Source organism: Cydia strobilella, chromosome 25 (genome assembly GCF_947568885.1).
Source record: "Cydia strobilella chromosome 25, ilCydStro3.1, whole genome shotgun sequence".
In the NCBI taxonomy this organism is placed as follows: domain Eukaryota; kingdom Metazoa; phylum Arthropoda; class Insecta; order Lepidoptera; family Tortricidae; genus Cydia; species Cydia strobilella.
The window spans coordinates 3,050,826-3,067,223 of NC_086065.1; the positions used below are offsets into that span (position 1 = coordinate 3,050,826).

The 16,398-nt window shown below is 36.3% G+C and overlaps 1 protein-coding gene across 1 annotated transcript in view; it reads left to right on the forward strand.

Annotated features, from left to right (window-relative positions):
• The window catches only part of LOC134752921 (serine proteinase stubble), a 54,186-nt gene extending 38,160 nt beyond the window's left edge, over positions 1–16,026 (forward strand). The window contains exons 4-11 of the mRNA XM_063688704.1: positions 2,254–2,379; positions 3,375–3,640; positions 5,026–5,074; positions 8,828–9,005; positions 9,812–9,964; positions 11,645–11,760; positions 12,639–12,794; positions 14,045–16,026. Coding sequence (XP_063544774.1) covers positions 2,254–2,379; positions 3,375–3,640; positions 5,026–5,074; positions 8,828–9,005; positions 9,812–9,964; positions 11,645–11,760; positions 12,639–12,794; positions 14,045–14,208 — 1,208 coding nt within the window. The 3' untranslated portion in view covers positions 14,209–16,026. The remainder of the gene's footprint in view (positions 1–2,253; positions 2,380–3,374; positions 3,641–5,025; positions 5,075–8,827; positions 9,006–9,811; positions 9,965–11,644; positions 11,761–12,638; positions 12,795–14,044) is intronic.
• The last annotated feature ends 372 nt before the right edge of the window (positions 16,027–16,398 follow it).

A 16,398-nucleotide genomic window follows, 5' to 3' on the forward strand; every position in this document is an offset into this window, starting at 1 on the left:
AGCTTCTGTTGTTGGTATACTACACGACGATATAGATAACAGAGAGATAGACATAGATATTATACTCAAATAGGTACATAGAAAACGGTTACCTTTTGCTCGATATTACAATTGCCAAATTTTTATTTTCGAACACTGCTGAATTTTTAGAAGGGTTTCCAGCCTATCCTTCCTAACCCTGCTAGCGTCGTAATTTTTTTATGTAATGTAATGTACGAGTACATAATAATATGTGTTGATTGTAATGTTTCACTAAACATAGGACTGTGATCAACAAATAATTAAATGCCCTTACCAGGATTCATGCTTCTCAGGTATGTCCATAAACTACGTCCGGACCCGGGTATGTCCTTAAACTATGTCCAAAAGAGAGGTATGGGCACTGCAAATGACATCTCGCTTTGTGTGGCAGGGCACAGGACAGCGGATGTCATTCCAGATCTAGAGCAGAGCCCAACTGGGGAGGTACCTCCACCTTACAGAAAACCGCAGCCAAATAACACTAGACCCTACTAATAGTGTTGTGTTCCTGCCGGTGAGTAAGGTTGCCAGAGCTCGAGGGAGAGGAGTGTTAGGGTCGGCAACGCGCATGTAACTCCTCTGGAGTTGCAGGCGTACATAGGCTACGGAGACTGCTTAACATCAGGCGGGCCGTATGCTTGTTTGCCACCGACGTAGTATAAAAAAAAACGGTAGGGTTGCTGCCTAGGCTAGGAGGCCGTCAAATTAAAATTGATTGTTAGAAACTTTACCCCATAATGGAGATTATAAGAGCTCGCAACCATCACTAAATGTTTTATAAAGTAGGCGTTTCATGAGTGTCATGACCGAGTCAGCTAAATTCGCCACGCGCTGACAATTGACATCAAAAGGCGTGGAGTAACGATCGTGATTACGAAAGTAGGATGAGCTGCTTGAGCTAGATTTGAATTTGGAATTTACTTAGCTTTGTAAGCTGCAAAAATATCTATATTAATAAAGCAGTTGAACTTGTCATGACATTTGGATCGATTATTGCACTGATGCTGATTCTGACTGTAATAACGCATATCAAAAGGACTGAAAATGTGTAAAATAGCTTTAATCTTGTTGTAACTTTGGGTGTTTCGACTCTGAAGAGTCATTTCATGTAGTCTGAAACTAGATTCAGAGTAGATTGGTTTATAAAGTAGTATATATAAAACAATACACTCCTTTTTTGGGCAGTCGTGTAAAAAGTATAACAGAATTTAACACGCGTCGCGTGTTTGGGCCAATCTCAATAACAAAACACTTGGATAATTGACAGCAATACGTAGATGCAAGACAAGTGTTTTTACTATATTATATGCAGGCAATTTACTTTTCGATGGTACTTAGGCTGGTTGTTTTTGGAGGGTTTTTAGTCATAGAAAAATATTCAGTATTGGCATTAAAATCCTGGCAATATTTCCTAAATTACCAATAGGTGTTGCGGAAAATATTGCTTTAACAATTTTATAGAACAAGTTTGGGAACAAATCAAATTATTTTATTAAATATTTTGATTTGTGTTTTTTTAAGTAGTCACACTACTATATATAAATTAAAAACTGTAATAGATGTCATATATTACAGTTTTTAATTTTATAGAAATTAATCTTGTGTACCGAAAATGTTAATTTTGTTATCAATATTATAGCTTCAGATCAGCTGTGTATTTCTTGTTTAAATCCTACAAATCCCTTGAAAAAAAAAACATTTTATTTTACACATAGTTTGGGTAAGGTGGATAGCTGTCATCTTCATACAATTAACCATAACAAGAAAATATGTATTGAGATGACGGAAAATAGTAGGTACCCAAGCTATTTGAAAAATACAATAAATGTCAATAATATTTCATTTCATTTCATTTCATTTATTCATATACAATAATACATTGTGTTTGAATGTTTACATTAATAAATAAAACATGCCTATTTACAAATAATTTACAATTAAATAATTTCATTTACAATTATACAAAATGTCAAAATAATACAATATATCAAAAATAAATAGCCAATAGTCGAATCATGATTAAAAGTCAAATAATAAAAGTTAAAACTCGTCAAAGCTGTAATAATTTTTTTCCAACAGAAATAATTTAAGTTTCGCTTTGAATTTCTTGTGACATGTCATAGATTTAAACTCGATAGGCAATTTGTTGAACAACTTCACTAGAAATGTAAATAATTTGCGTATTCGCTTATAGGCGTTTTTTGAAAACTAATTAAACAAATATATTTTCAGAAATATGGTCCCCCATAACGCCACCGGACGGCTGGGTGTTGTTGACCGTGCCCCCCGAAACAACAATGACAACAACATCATCAACAACAACATCAACAACATCTACAACAACAACAACGACAGAAGGTTGAGTACTAATACTGTTATCCATACTGATATTACAAATGCAACCGTAACTCAGTCTGTTTTTTTTACGCCTAGTCCATTGAAAATCTCAATATTTAAAAAGACAAGTTAACAATCAACAAAGCAATGATTGTTGAGTATTAATTTGATAGTATTTTTTACTAAAAATTCAATCTTTGGATTCAACAGAATTTGCATTGGGGAATTAAGTATTAAGAAAATTAAGTAAATGTGTCGATTAAGTTGTTTAATAGGGTATTTGACATTTTTTTATTAATGGTATCAGTCGATCAGGTTTGTTTTGAGGATCAAATGTCTGTATGGGACCCATTGTCTTAAAGCAATACAAGTCACAAATGATAGTCAAAGTCTGGCACCCGCACTTTACTGACGAAACGCTTCTAACAAAATGGCAATACATCGTGACGTCACCATGTAACGTCGCTATTGCTTAGAACTCTTAGAAGCTGTTTCGATGTATGGAAAACAAGGAAATTGCGATTGTGTCGGTGAAATATTGCGTTTATGTATATTGGTTGCTTTACAATTTTTTTTTATTTAAAATAAGGAATCGAATGGTACCATTATTTTTTTCCTATTTTGAAGTAGGTACAAAAAAATTAATTTTGAAACTGAGATCTTGTATTTTTTTATTAAATAAAAATAAATAAAATGAATAAATAAATCATTTATTCTGGCGAAATAAACCCTATTTTACATTTAATTAATCTGCCAAACTGCAAGACGCAGAAGTCTGCTGTTGGCAGAGGAGACTCCTTTAAAACAGATGGGTATTATTCCCATATATTTTTTAAGTTTCCAATTTCTTGTGAAAAATTTTCTATCTATTTAACTAGATTTAGTTAAAAAATTCAACATGTGTCAACAACCCTATTAATATACAGTCATATCAACTGCAAAAAAAGTTAACCTTATCCAATCAGCGGCTATACTCCCGACAAGCTAAAATTTCCTTGCAATATTTTATATTTTAGCACCCACAACAGAACCCGAAACCGAAGCGCCCACAACAGAACAACCTATAACAACAACAACAACAACAACGACAACAACGACAAAACCAACAATAACGACAAAACCATCAACAACGACAAAACCAACAACAACGACAAAACCAACAACAACGACAAAACCAACAACAATAACGGAATCGGTCACGGAAGCCATGTTAGAGTTCACAGTCAACGTGACGTTGTCGCCGACAGCACCGCCAATGACAACGGAGACGATAACGACTATGGTGACAACGAGCAACGCGACAAATGCTACGCAGGCTAGCACAGAGTCAGGTATGTATATGTGGCTTTCCATCACAGTAGGGTCCTTATGCTTCACGTGTAATAAGGACGTTTCCATCTGAAATTCCAATAGAAATTCTGATAAAAAGGTCCTTATTGTAAATGAAGCATAAGGACCCTTCTCTGATGGAAAGCCACATATTATTTCTTTAAGTCTGTTTACCATTTTGCACCGATTGCAGTCTTAATAAGCAGTCCAAGGTCCGTAGCCAACATGCCAATAGCTTATGCTCCGCGAACGAAACTCAACTGTCACTGTCGCATATTGAAGAGTGATAGAGACACAAAACGTTTCGTTATAGTAGCGCAAGCGATTGTAACCTTGGCTAGGCATCCAGGGGGCCTAGCCAACATGATTATCGTTGATAGAAAACGCCAATCTAAACTTAAATAATGTATGGAATCACGTGAGTTTTCGTAGCATCTATCTTCTTCTTTTGTCGCGACCTTTTCCCAGCATCTACTTGGGGTCGGCCCTCCTTATCCTTCTCTTCCACTGAGCTCGGTCTTATGCTGTGCAGGCGTCCAATCCTAATTGTTTTAGGTCTTTCTCGACCGTCGTAAAGCCAAGTGGCGGGTGGCCTTCCAGGTCCTCGTTTCGTCGTTGGCAAATCTAGGGCAAGGTTTACTATATGGTCCTCTGGCCGTCTTTGGATATGTCCGTACCAGCATCCTTCGTAGCATCTATCATCCCGATAAATTTGTTGTTTTCGTTTGTCGTTTATCGAATTTGTCGATGTACGATTGTAATCTTGTCTAGGCCCCCAGGGTCTGCTTAAAACTTTAAAACCCATGATTTGTGCAGTTTTTCATCGGTTCATCCGTTTCATTGCGTTAGCGGTGTAATTTTTTTTTTCTTTTATTTTTCAAGTAATTTTCTCGAGGATTTGATATGCATAGCGCATCTTGCTCGTGCCAGTATATATAAATCCATACTAATATTATAAATGCGAAAGTGTGTCTGTCTGTCTGTGTCCGATTTAGTTGAAATTTGGTATAGAGATAGTTTGAGTCCCGGGGAAGGACATAGGGTAGTTTTTATCCCAGAAATCAGTGGGTGAAAAGGGGGGTGGAAGTTTGTATGGGAAATCGATAAAAAGCAGATTGGATAAAAAATAAACTACCCAAATTACTAACTCTATATATGCAGACGAAGTCGCGGGCAAAAGCTAGTACGATATATGGGCGAGTGACGCCAAAACGAGTCAATTATAGCCTTTTTAACCGCCTTCAAAAAAAAAAAGGTTCTCAGTTTGACCTGTATGATTTTAAAATATAAGCATAATTTCTAGCGGCGGCAACGACGGTCGGCAACGTGACCACCGAGGCGCCTGTGACCACCACCGAAGCGGTCAACATGTCTGACTACAAGGATGGTAAGTGTCACCTGTCCTTACTAAAGCTTAGAAATAAATTAAAAGTGGAAGAAATTCCCTTTCAAAATGTAATACTCTTACGGTATCGCTGGGCGCCACTCGGCTCGGCCACGAGATCGCGCGTCGGCGGCAGTGGCGAGCGGCGGCCATAGGTGGGAACGAAAGGTCCGATCGCTGTCTCGCTCCAATCTATGGCCGCCGCTCGCCACTGCCACCGCCGCGCGATGTCGTGGCCGTAAGGCGCATATGGCGGAAATATTCGTTGTCCTCGAGTGAAATCTCAGTAGGTCAGTTGGCAGAGCGATGGGCTAGTGATCCAGTTACAAGTTCCGATTACTCAACATTACTTCCCTGGAAAGCATAATGACAGCTGTTACGTTGCAGTCGACTACTGCTGCAGTATTGCAGCGCGACATTACTGCCTGTTCCTACTTTAACACTGACGCAAATATCAAAATCCATATTGTTACCCGGATTTTTGACATTTGTGGCAGCAATTGCAACGCAGTGGCAGTAATGCAGCAGGAATGCTGGTATAGTCTGAATCCGAACGATACCTGAAGCATCAGTGGCGTAGCTAGGCGTGGGCGAATAGGGCCTTCGCCCACGGCCTCGCACTTAGGGGTCCTCGCAAAACTAACCTTTTTATTATCTTGGGAAAACACATTGAAAAGGGCCTCGCAGATATGGTTTTAGAATAGAATAGAATAGAATAGAACATTTTTATTCAACATCACATGAAATGGCAGTTAACAGATAGCGTAGTACATTTTTTACAGATAAACCTTAAATTTAGACTTACAAAACTAAGAAATTGAGTTGCACATCAGAGATAAATATTCATGCGTGTTAAATAGGAGCTTGCCTCAGCATAATGTTGCAGTGTATTTACTACGCTGGTTTTCAGGCAGACCCTTGATACATTATCCCTTACTCGCTGTTAGTCGAAAACTAAATGGCTTAGAATTATGCTAACATGTATGTATGAGTGTAAACTGTATGTAAGCAGAATTTAATAGTTACATATGGTTTTCGCCCACGACTAGATTGTTATACGCTACGCCACTGAGGAGCATCTATTACAAAATCAGTTTCAATTGGAAACTTATTTCACAAAAGGACAGTAAATCATTTCATCATCATACATTTAAAAAAATCAAACTTTTTTATCAACTTTTTTTGGGCCAGCCTGTATAAAAATCTCTAAAGTAACATTTATATTACTCCACGTGTTATAATTGTTATAAATACGGAAATCTAAACCGGAAACGCGGCAAATTGCTTTATTACATGTTAAGTCATCGCGGCCATTGTGAAGTCAAGGTCTCGCAAATGGCTGCACCGATTTGATTGCGGTTGCTAAACGACTTTAATCCAGCCTATCGTGTTTGTCGTTTATAGGACAATGGGTTACTCAAACATTATCCTCGTGTCGCCCAATGTACATTACGATGGACACTCTAAAGGAGCATCTCTATTGTCGGAAAAAATTCAGACAAAATACAACTAGATTCAAACTTTCTTAGCTAAATTTGTGCATGAGCAGCACGAGGGTACTTAATAAAAAGTTTAAGCTTCGCAGTAATACTGTAAAAACCGAAAAAAAACCTAAAAGACTGGATTTAGTGTAACGAATAAAAAAATAAGTAGTTTTTACGAATCCAAAAAATAAACATAAGACAATGGGTCACAAACATTATCTTCGTGTCGCCCAATGTACATTACGATATTACGATGGACACTGTTTCAATGAAATTTAGATTTAAAACAAACAAAATACAGCTAAGTTCAAACTTTCTTAGCTAAAATTGTTGAAGTATGGGCGGTACGAGGATAATCAAGTTTAAGCTTCGCAGTAATATTGTATAAACCGAAAAAAACCTAAAATAATGGATTTAGAGTAACGAAACCCCTTACTGCATGCTATAAAAAAAAATTGTTTATATTTGAACTTTAATAGCTGTCAATACAGTTGAATATCATACATCATATCCGCCATATATGGCTTCGTATGCGGTAAGGGGTTAGAAAAATTATTAGTTTTTACGAATTCAAAAAATAATCATATCATATAGTGTCGCATGGTGTGATAATTGCCGGCCAAACATATCCCGTTGACATTTGTTAATTAATTCAATGAATATATTAGAGTGCCAATAAAAGTAGTACCTTTTGTTAAAATGTGTCACAAATATCAAAATATCATAAAACAATAAAAACTAATAGGTAAATCCCATCGAATGAATAAATAAATTATTAAAATGCTTGCCAATTAAAATGAATAGATATCTCAATATTAATAACAATAATAACCCTTAATTTTAATAACATAAAGAATACAAAAACTAAGGAGTAAACAAAATTGTTAGCATTTCTGCACCAGCGGTTGTAGCACGGTCGCATTTTTATCGCCTGTCACCATGCCTGTCACGTTCTAAAAAGTATGTAAGTGCGAAAGTGACAGGCATAGTGACACGCGATAAAAATCCTACCATGCTACCGCAGCAGGTCAAAGAACTCTAAAAACAATTTATCCCTGACAAAAACCACTTTAAAAACACGTGAATAAGTCGACACTGAGCTGACATTTCATATCAAGACCAAAGAACCTTGTCAGTTCTTTTTTTTCGCCACTAGAATACATAACTTGGTTGAAACAAAAATACCAAATTACATTTGCACGTAAATATATCGCTACTATCTTAAAAAACTTGACAGTTTATTTTTAACCAACTGTATTCGTAAAGTTGTTAGCAGGTAAATAAGGAAAAAAAAAAAAATGTGGAAAAATATTCCAAGCATTGTCTAGTATAAATTGACCTCGAGTTACTTACATCCAATACGTGATCAGAGCTCAAGCTTACAATGGTCTTCAAAATGCACTTAGTGTATTTAACAATTGGCTGACCATTCGTAAGCTTTAATACTAAGAACTAAGGTCTATCATAAGTCAGTGGTGTGTTACTTAGAACAGTTGAAAGACGGTTTGAAACAAAGAGTGCTGGGCGGTCGCCGTAACCACACGTCATTGCCAAGGCGATGGCAAGGACACTGGACAACCTGTTCTAGTTTAAAAAAAGAAAACAGTGGCGTGAGAAACAGTTAATTTGTGATCTTTGTGACTTTTTTGACTAAGTGTCAAAGAGTGAGACTGTTTGATTCAATAAGTTTGGAAGCTTAAAAGAAGTTTTTCGTTTCATTAAAAGCTTCTTCATGAAGATAAATCCGAAAAAAATAATTGACATGAAATAAATATGAATACATTTTAATTTACGTTGTGTTTAATGTAAAAAAAGTGGACATGACTTAAAAATCGGGCTGATTGCAAAAAAAAATTCTAATTTTAAAGTTACCTTCTACAAAAAACACAGTTGATGCTAATCATATAAAAACACTTTTGGTCACAAAAATGTGATAAACAGTGATGTGTTGTCTTTGATAAACATTAATGTGGTTCAGTGATTGACATATCATTAAGAACTCCAATCATAAACCTTTTGAACACAAAGTGCAAACCCAGTATTTAATCATAACAATGTCATAAACAATACATAGGTATCATTATCATTAATCAAATAAATAAATAAACTATATGACAGTTAGTTCAAATATTTAATATAAACTATCACAAAACATCACCTAAATTAAAAGTGTAAACACAAACATTTGAATGTGACAATTAGTGATTAAGTTTTAATGTAAGTGTAAACTAGTGTAAAATGATCCTAAACTCTACACTATTGGTGCTGGCAGTGTGCGGACGGCGCCTGTGGCCCCAGGGCCGGATCGTCGGCGGGGCCAAGTCGGGCTTCGGACAGTGGCCCTGGCAGATCTCCCTGCGTCAGTACAGGACGTCGACGTACCTGCATAAGTGTGGCGCGGCCCTTCTGAACGAGAACTGGGCAATCACGGCGGCGCATTGTGTTGAACAGTGAGTAGTTTTAGTGTTTGTTGTAGTTTAACTAAAAATTACTGGAACTACAAACTTTCCATACTAAACTGTTGCCATGTTTAAGCATTTTACGTCAAAAATGTGACAGTTACGTAGGAAGTGGCGGCCTCAATAATTATCTACAATTACTTGTCGGACTATAACATGCCCTTGCCCTTCCTAAGGCCCTTGTTTTTCGTTCCATGCATGATTGTGGCACTGCCCTGGGACCATAGACATAGTATATACAAGTATTTATAGACGCGCCACCGAGCGACCGGGGGTTAGAGAAAGATTATTCATATAAAATTTGGGTAGCATAGGATTTTTTCTTTTTCACTCTTATAATTTTCGGCATTTGAAGTTAATGTATTGCTTGCTTCGCTTGCATTTTAAGAAGTTATAACAAATAAATTTGTATTAATTATATCTGCCAAGTTAAACCAGTTTGACAGCACTGGCTTCCCTCGAATGCGGCTGACCCATCCCCATCCCATCCCATCCCATCCCATCATTTCGCCATCGCCTCCTACCTATGATGCCACGCGGTCGGTGATAAAGACAAAGCATGGCACTATTTTCTCTTTCATCTTATAGGAATCGCAATAAGACTATGTTTCTCTATCGAAGAGTGTCTTGTGTAAGACAAATTGCTTATTTGCCAACAGCTGCCAAATAGTATGATGAATGAAGATGTCGTCCTAAAGTGTATATCTTTACCACGTGCGGTGGCGTCGCTGGTTCCCCCACCACCAACTTATCACATAACCAATACCATAAATAATAGTTTATTTTTAATATTCCAGTGTCCCGCCATCGGAACTATTAGTGAGACTGGGAGAGCATGACCTGGCTACAGAAGAAGAGCCCTACGGCTTCGCGGAGAGAAGAGTACAGATCGTGGCCAGCCATCCGCACTTTGATCCTGCTACGTTTGAATACGACCTGGCGTTACTGAGGTAAGTTCATTATGAAGATGAGCCCTACGGTTTCGCGGAGCGAAGAGTAGATCTTGGCCAGCCATCCGCATTTTGATCCTGCTAAGTTTGAATACGACCTGGCGTTACTGAGGTAAGTTCATTATGAACATGAGCCCTACGGCTTTGCGGAGCGAAAAGTCCAGATCGTGGCCAGCCATCTGCACTTTGATCCTGCTACCTTTGAGTACGACCTGGCGTTACTGAGGCAAGTTCATTAGGAAGACGAGCCCTACGGTTTCGCGGAGCGAAGATTACAGATCGTTGTCAGCCATCCGCACTTTGATCCTGCTACCTTTGAGTACGACCTGGCGTTACTGAGGTAAGTTCATTATTAAGAAGATATATACATTTTATTTATATAGAAGATGAGCTACTAGTTCGACTAGGAGAGCATGACTTGGCTACAGAAGATATACCCTATGACTTGGCTGAGCGAGAGTCTAAATCGTGGCTAGTCATCCGCACTTCGATTCTGCTACGTTTGATTTGAATATGATCTGGCGCTACCTACTGAGGTAATATCAAGTTATACTAAAGTGCTAGGTCAGTTCCTAAAAAGTATTCATATGATTACTAATTAAAAGTAAGTAATTAGTATTATTAAGGAACAACAAGTATAAAAAGTAATAAGTTTCAAATAAATTAAATTACAAAATGTTGATGTACAAATATCTGTTTCAAAATAGCATTGTCATCGCTAGTAAAAAATAACGTCTATAATACCGCTACTATTATTCGGATGTTGATACAAACCAAACTTCCCACACTCGAAAACACATTTAAGACACATTAGTAAGTAAGTACGAGTTAATGGAATCCACCTACGCGGTCAGGTAGTTTGGTGTGGTGACTGACCGCCATCGATGTCTGACCGCATAAAATGTCCACTGGCAAAAAACATTGACCAGCTAACTGTTTTGGTGAAGTACTTTGACAAATTTAAACTAAGTACCTACGTAGAATTTATTAATATTGGGACAGACAATGGCACAAATTCAATTAAACAAAACTTATTTTTATCTTGGCGATATTTTCACGACAAGTTGGCAATATTTCCGTAACAATTTGAATTAATATTTTTATCACTTAACTGAAAAACGACTGGACCGATCATGTTCGATATAGTTTTCATTGAAAGTATTTATTAAGCTTTTGTTGCACGATTATTTTTATATTTTTGGGACCCATGGTTCAAAAGTTAGAGGGACACATTTTTTTTTCGCAGCGATTATTTCCGAAAATATTAACTTTATCAAAAAATGATTTTTGGAGACCCTTGTTCGTTTTGAAAGACCTATCCAACGGTACCTCACACTATTAGGTGTAATAAATATGTGTTTTGTTGCCTTTTATATACTTATCTCATTTATCGCTATTTCCAGACGACTGGCCAAAAAAGGAGTGTATTGTTTTCTGTGTTCATGTTTGTATATGAATTTCTTTATTCCACCATAATACCTCGTTCAGCTTGGTAAAAACTACTAAAATATGACTAAAATTAGGTTTAATAAAATGTTTTAATTTACAGTACAAGAAATTTTTCTATCGGTACACTTCCCTTATACATAAGAACGGAGTTTACTTAGTTGTATACCTTTTAGTAATTTTGAGCAAAGGTAATTAGCATTTTTTTATTTTATTTTGTTTTGACGTTTCCAGATTCTACGAGCCAGTGAACTTCCAGCCCAACATTCTGCCGGTGTGCGTGCCTGACAACGATGACGACTTCGTCGGAAAGACGGCGCACGTCACGGGCTGGGGACGACTTTACGACGGTCGGTTTCGTAATCTTTACAGGAGCACCTGTCTTTTTCTAACCGTATTTATTAGAGCGGGACGGGTAGTCTTTCTCGCGGCGCTCCTATGCTAAGCCTACAGGATGTTTTTTCAACACAAAATTTAAATTGCGAACTCTGAAATAGACAGAAATCAAAAAATTGTGACCGAGTACTTTTGCTTACTAGCCAAATTAAAATCTTACTAGATTTTAAATTCTCTGTGGGAAACCCTGTTTTTTTTTCAAAATACATTATGGGTAAGCGTTGAAAAACACTTTATTTGTATTAAATAATTTTACGGTTTAGACTCACTTTTTTTTAGTCACTCGCACACCACACAAGTCACACAACACACACACACAAGTGAGTCTAAACCGTAAAATTATTTAATGTTAGTAGGTATTTGTACATTTTATATCCTTTTTCGAGACTAATTCTGTTATAAACAATTTAGGCAAAAATGTATCTTTACGTTGTAAAGAATTTTGATAAACTAGTCTATTAGTTAGCGCACCACACACACATACGCACTACATTAAGTGAATTTAAGTTAATTTAATGTATGAATAAATTAATTTATAGCATGTCTTATAGTAAATTATAAGTACCATATTGCACATATTGTAACATTTAAAATAAAATTTGGTTGTACCCCTTCAAATTATGGAAGAGCGGGGCCTTCTGCCACAAGTATATTTTATACTTAAAAGAAGGTTCCAACCCTATTGCCATTTAAATGCACATTGTAAACCAAATAAAAAAAAATCATTTTTTTTTTCATTAGATACATCTACGTATTTCCCTAGCTAATTAAACAATATTCTATAATCTGTGTTTTAGACAGCTAACGCCAATCTATTTCCAAATGTTTTCAGATGGCCCCCTCCCCACCGTCCTGCAAGAGGTAGAGGTGCCCATCATCAACAACACGGCCTGTGAAGCTATGTACCTGGCAGCAGGATACAATGAACATATACCTAACATCTTTATCTGTGCTGGCTGGAAGAAAGGAGGATCTGACAGCTGTGAAGGTAATTTATATGCTGAACCAAGCCTGACACTCTTTGATAGAGAAAGATAGTCTTATTGCGATTCCTATATACACGGTGTTTCATGACCCACTGAAAACCTAAAAACAGTTTGTTCAGAATCAATAGGAGAATCGATCGCGCTTTATTTTAATGGGGGTAATTTAACATTACTAATAATGACATCCCTACATTTGTCAATATTCTACATCATTACTAGGCACGGGTAGTTTAAATTATTATTTTTCTTTCCGTTTAGCTTATTTGCCTTGTTGTAGATTATGCCTCGTAAAACCAAAACCTAAATCTTAAATTTTATTACAGGTCCTAATACTCCTAACTCGCCGTAACCATATATATACCGTAAAACGGGGTGGCTTTCAAATGCAGGGGCGACTTTGAAATTTCAGTTTTTAAGCCATAAATATATTTTTATGCGAGTTTTTTTACAGTTGGTAATATAAATAAATATTAATCTAATTAGTTACATGGAAAGTTTCAGTAAATAATGAATAATGGTTATTTTATGGCAGTTTTAAAACTATCAAAGTAACCCCAAATTTTCCTAAAGCCACCCCGTTTTACGCTACCCTATAAACAGCTCTATGCCATATTAGCTAGACAAATGGGTCTGTATGAAAAATATAAAATTGTAAGAGATAGGTACTAAAAAGAATTTAATAGCTATGTCTATATATGGACTTTCAGATTAACTTTTGTTTGTCGACATTAGATTATATCTGTACATTGTTCGTCTATAAGTAAAACTAAAAGCAGACAACAAAAAATGTTACAGTTTTTCTGTCTAATTAATTTTGCGTTGCATATAATTAGCTGTTAATTTACACTGAAAAAATAATTAGCCGAACTCGTTGAGGTAACCAGAAAATTACTAACTTAGGTTATAAGGAAATTAATTTTGATCAATATCTTACAACTGATTTCGTTGTAACAAACCGACCTGTTGGCTGATGTAACACATAATTCGCAAGTCCCAATTTTTGAATAAGTAGTAACAAAATATTTTGTTACTGTTATGCAATCATTTGAATGAATATTGAATAAGAATTGGAATCTTGAATGACCTTAAAATTTTGAAGGCGTTATTAATAAGCTTCTAAATTTAAAACGCCGTTGAAATTTGATAATTCTTATCCATCATATTGCTATATTGTTTTTGATAGAAATATATGACTACCTATTATACTTACTTTACTCTTTTGATATGACAAAAAACTTTTGACAAATTTCAGGTGACAGTGGCGGCCCTATGGTGGTGCAGCGCGCGCGTGACGGTCGCTTCGTGCTCGGTGGCGTCATCTCGTGGGGCATCGGCTGCGCCGAGCCCAACCAGCCCGGCGTTTACACGCGCATTTCTGAGTTCCGGGATTGGATCAACCAGATACTACAATTCTAAGCTATATTGCTGAAAAATATTAGTCAGGGAAATATTGCCAACCTTGGAAATTGTAATGTTGAGATTTTATTGCGAAATAAAATCACTAGCAACACTGGAAATTTAAAAAGGAATCGGATAAAAACGTTATTATAATAAGTTTCTATTATTTTAAGAAAACTTATGAACGTTGATGTCCTGTTGATACAGCGCTTCTCTGGCTGTAAGAGTATATACGCGCAATTCGGAGTTCCAGGACTGGATGCAGCAGACAGGTACTGCAGTTTTCGGCAATATTACTAGTAGGCCGAGCACATGATTAGCGCGACAGTATCCTGCCGCGAGATAGACTACCCGTCTTTTACTAACTGTATGAATTAAAGAGGGACGGGTAGTCTATGTCGTGGCGAGTCTCTCTCGCGCTAATCATGTGCTAGCCCGGTAGGAGTTATTGCCGATTTTGGAAATTGTAATGTTGAAAGTATAATTTGAGAGAGACTCTACTTACATTAGAAAGTGAAACGAATCGGATAACAAAATATACGATTAGTTTCTATTGTTTTAAGAACGTTGAATACGTCCGAATGTGTCGCTTTGTACTGGGCCATTCTTAAGGTACCGTCAGCGTTTAATTAATCAAATACTGCAGTTTTAGACAGCATTATCCGGAAATATTGCCGAAACAAAATATTTTTTCTGAAAGTTCCGGAAAATATTAATGGGAAATTTTGCCGGGATTTATTATCGGGAAATATTTCTGCGTGATAAATGAAAAATGTGACCTATAAAGAATTTAAAGGCGAGTTGTTTTAGCGCTATTGCCTTAAAAAGTGCATTATTAAGTCCAAAAATGCATTTATAAAATGTAAGAGTTATCGAACAACGAATTTAATGTAGGTAGGTAGGTTAAATAATAAATTATTTAATTCCGTAGGGTAAAATCCCCTCGAATATAAAAACTCAAGATTTTTTCTGTTTTTAAAATACTTTGACAGTTATGAAATGGATGATAGCTGTCACTATTATTTTTACTAAAGGTAACTGGTACGTTAACTTTCAGGCGTATTCAGATTTTAATAATAGGTTACGAATTAGATCTGGATCAGTTATGGATCTAATTCATAACCTGTTATAATTCGAATATGCCTGTTTGAAATATTAACCTTTGTGTCCTATGCCTATGTAAAAAGTCGGTGTAAGCTAACTTTGCACCGAGAACAAAGTGAGGGAGTGTCGTTATAAACGGCATATTTTCATAGAAGTTTGTTAATGATGACACGGCCACACTTTGTCATTGCAAATGCCATGCAGAGTTATTTTGGTCCGTCACTATGACATCTTACGTCTCCTAATAGATCCGCCAGATACGTCAAATGTAAGTTGTGACAGGCGTGGCTCACTCCGCGATTTCGTCGCGTCGCTACAAGTACATGCGGCCCACACCAATTTTGGTGTCTAGCCATAGTAGAGTTGCCGCGCGCTGCTACGGAACGGACGCATGCTCGCGCTTGCGCCACCTAGCGATCATATCGGTCGTAATAGACGCGTTTTGTTAGAGAGTGAACCTTCTGTGGTTGTGATTGAAACCACGATCAAAGGTTGAAAATATTTATATCGTCATTTTGCTTAGGCGATAGAAATCGCTAGTTAAAACTAGTTCCTAGGCATTAAGACATTTTTAGACTAAATATGTCTTGGTGGCAATGTCAATTCATACAAAAAATTATATTTTTAAGTATTAAATTATTTTAGACTTTTAATTTTTGTAAATACGAATTTCCCAATGATGCATTTATTTTAATTATATTAAGCCATAAAATTATATTAAATTATTTCTGTAAGTAAACTATCATAAGTTAAGCTTGTTTTTTAAAAATAGTTTGAAATATTTTTAATAAAGCATTTTTTTATTTATTTCCGTTTTTTTTTGCCTTACCTTATATAAAACGTGGTAAAAATGAAACACATTTAATTATAGAAATATATTATAATCCCTAATTAATTTCTTTATTTTCGAATTCTAATCAGATTTTTTTAATTTTGTATACCTACTATACTAACTTACCTAGTTTTCCTTTTGACGTTTCGTTTCTGTCTGTTTGACCCTGTGGTTGACTGGTAGAGAATGCCATGAGGCATAAAGTCCGTCATTTATACCTTTTTGATGAGCAATAAAGTTTAAATAAGTTAATGCATGTACGGACAAGTCCA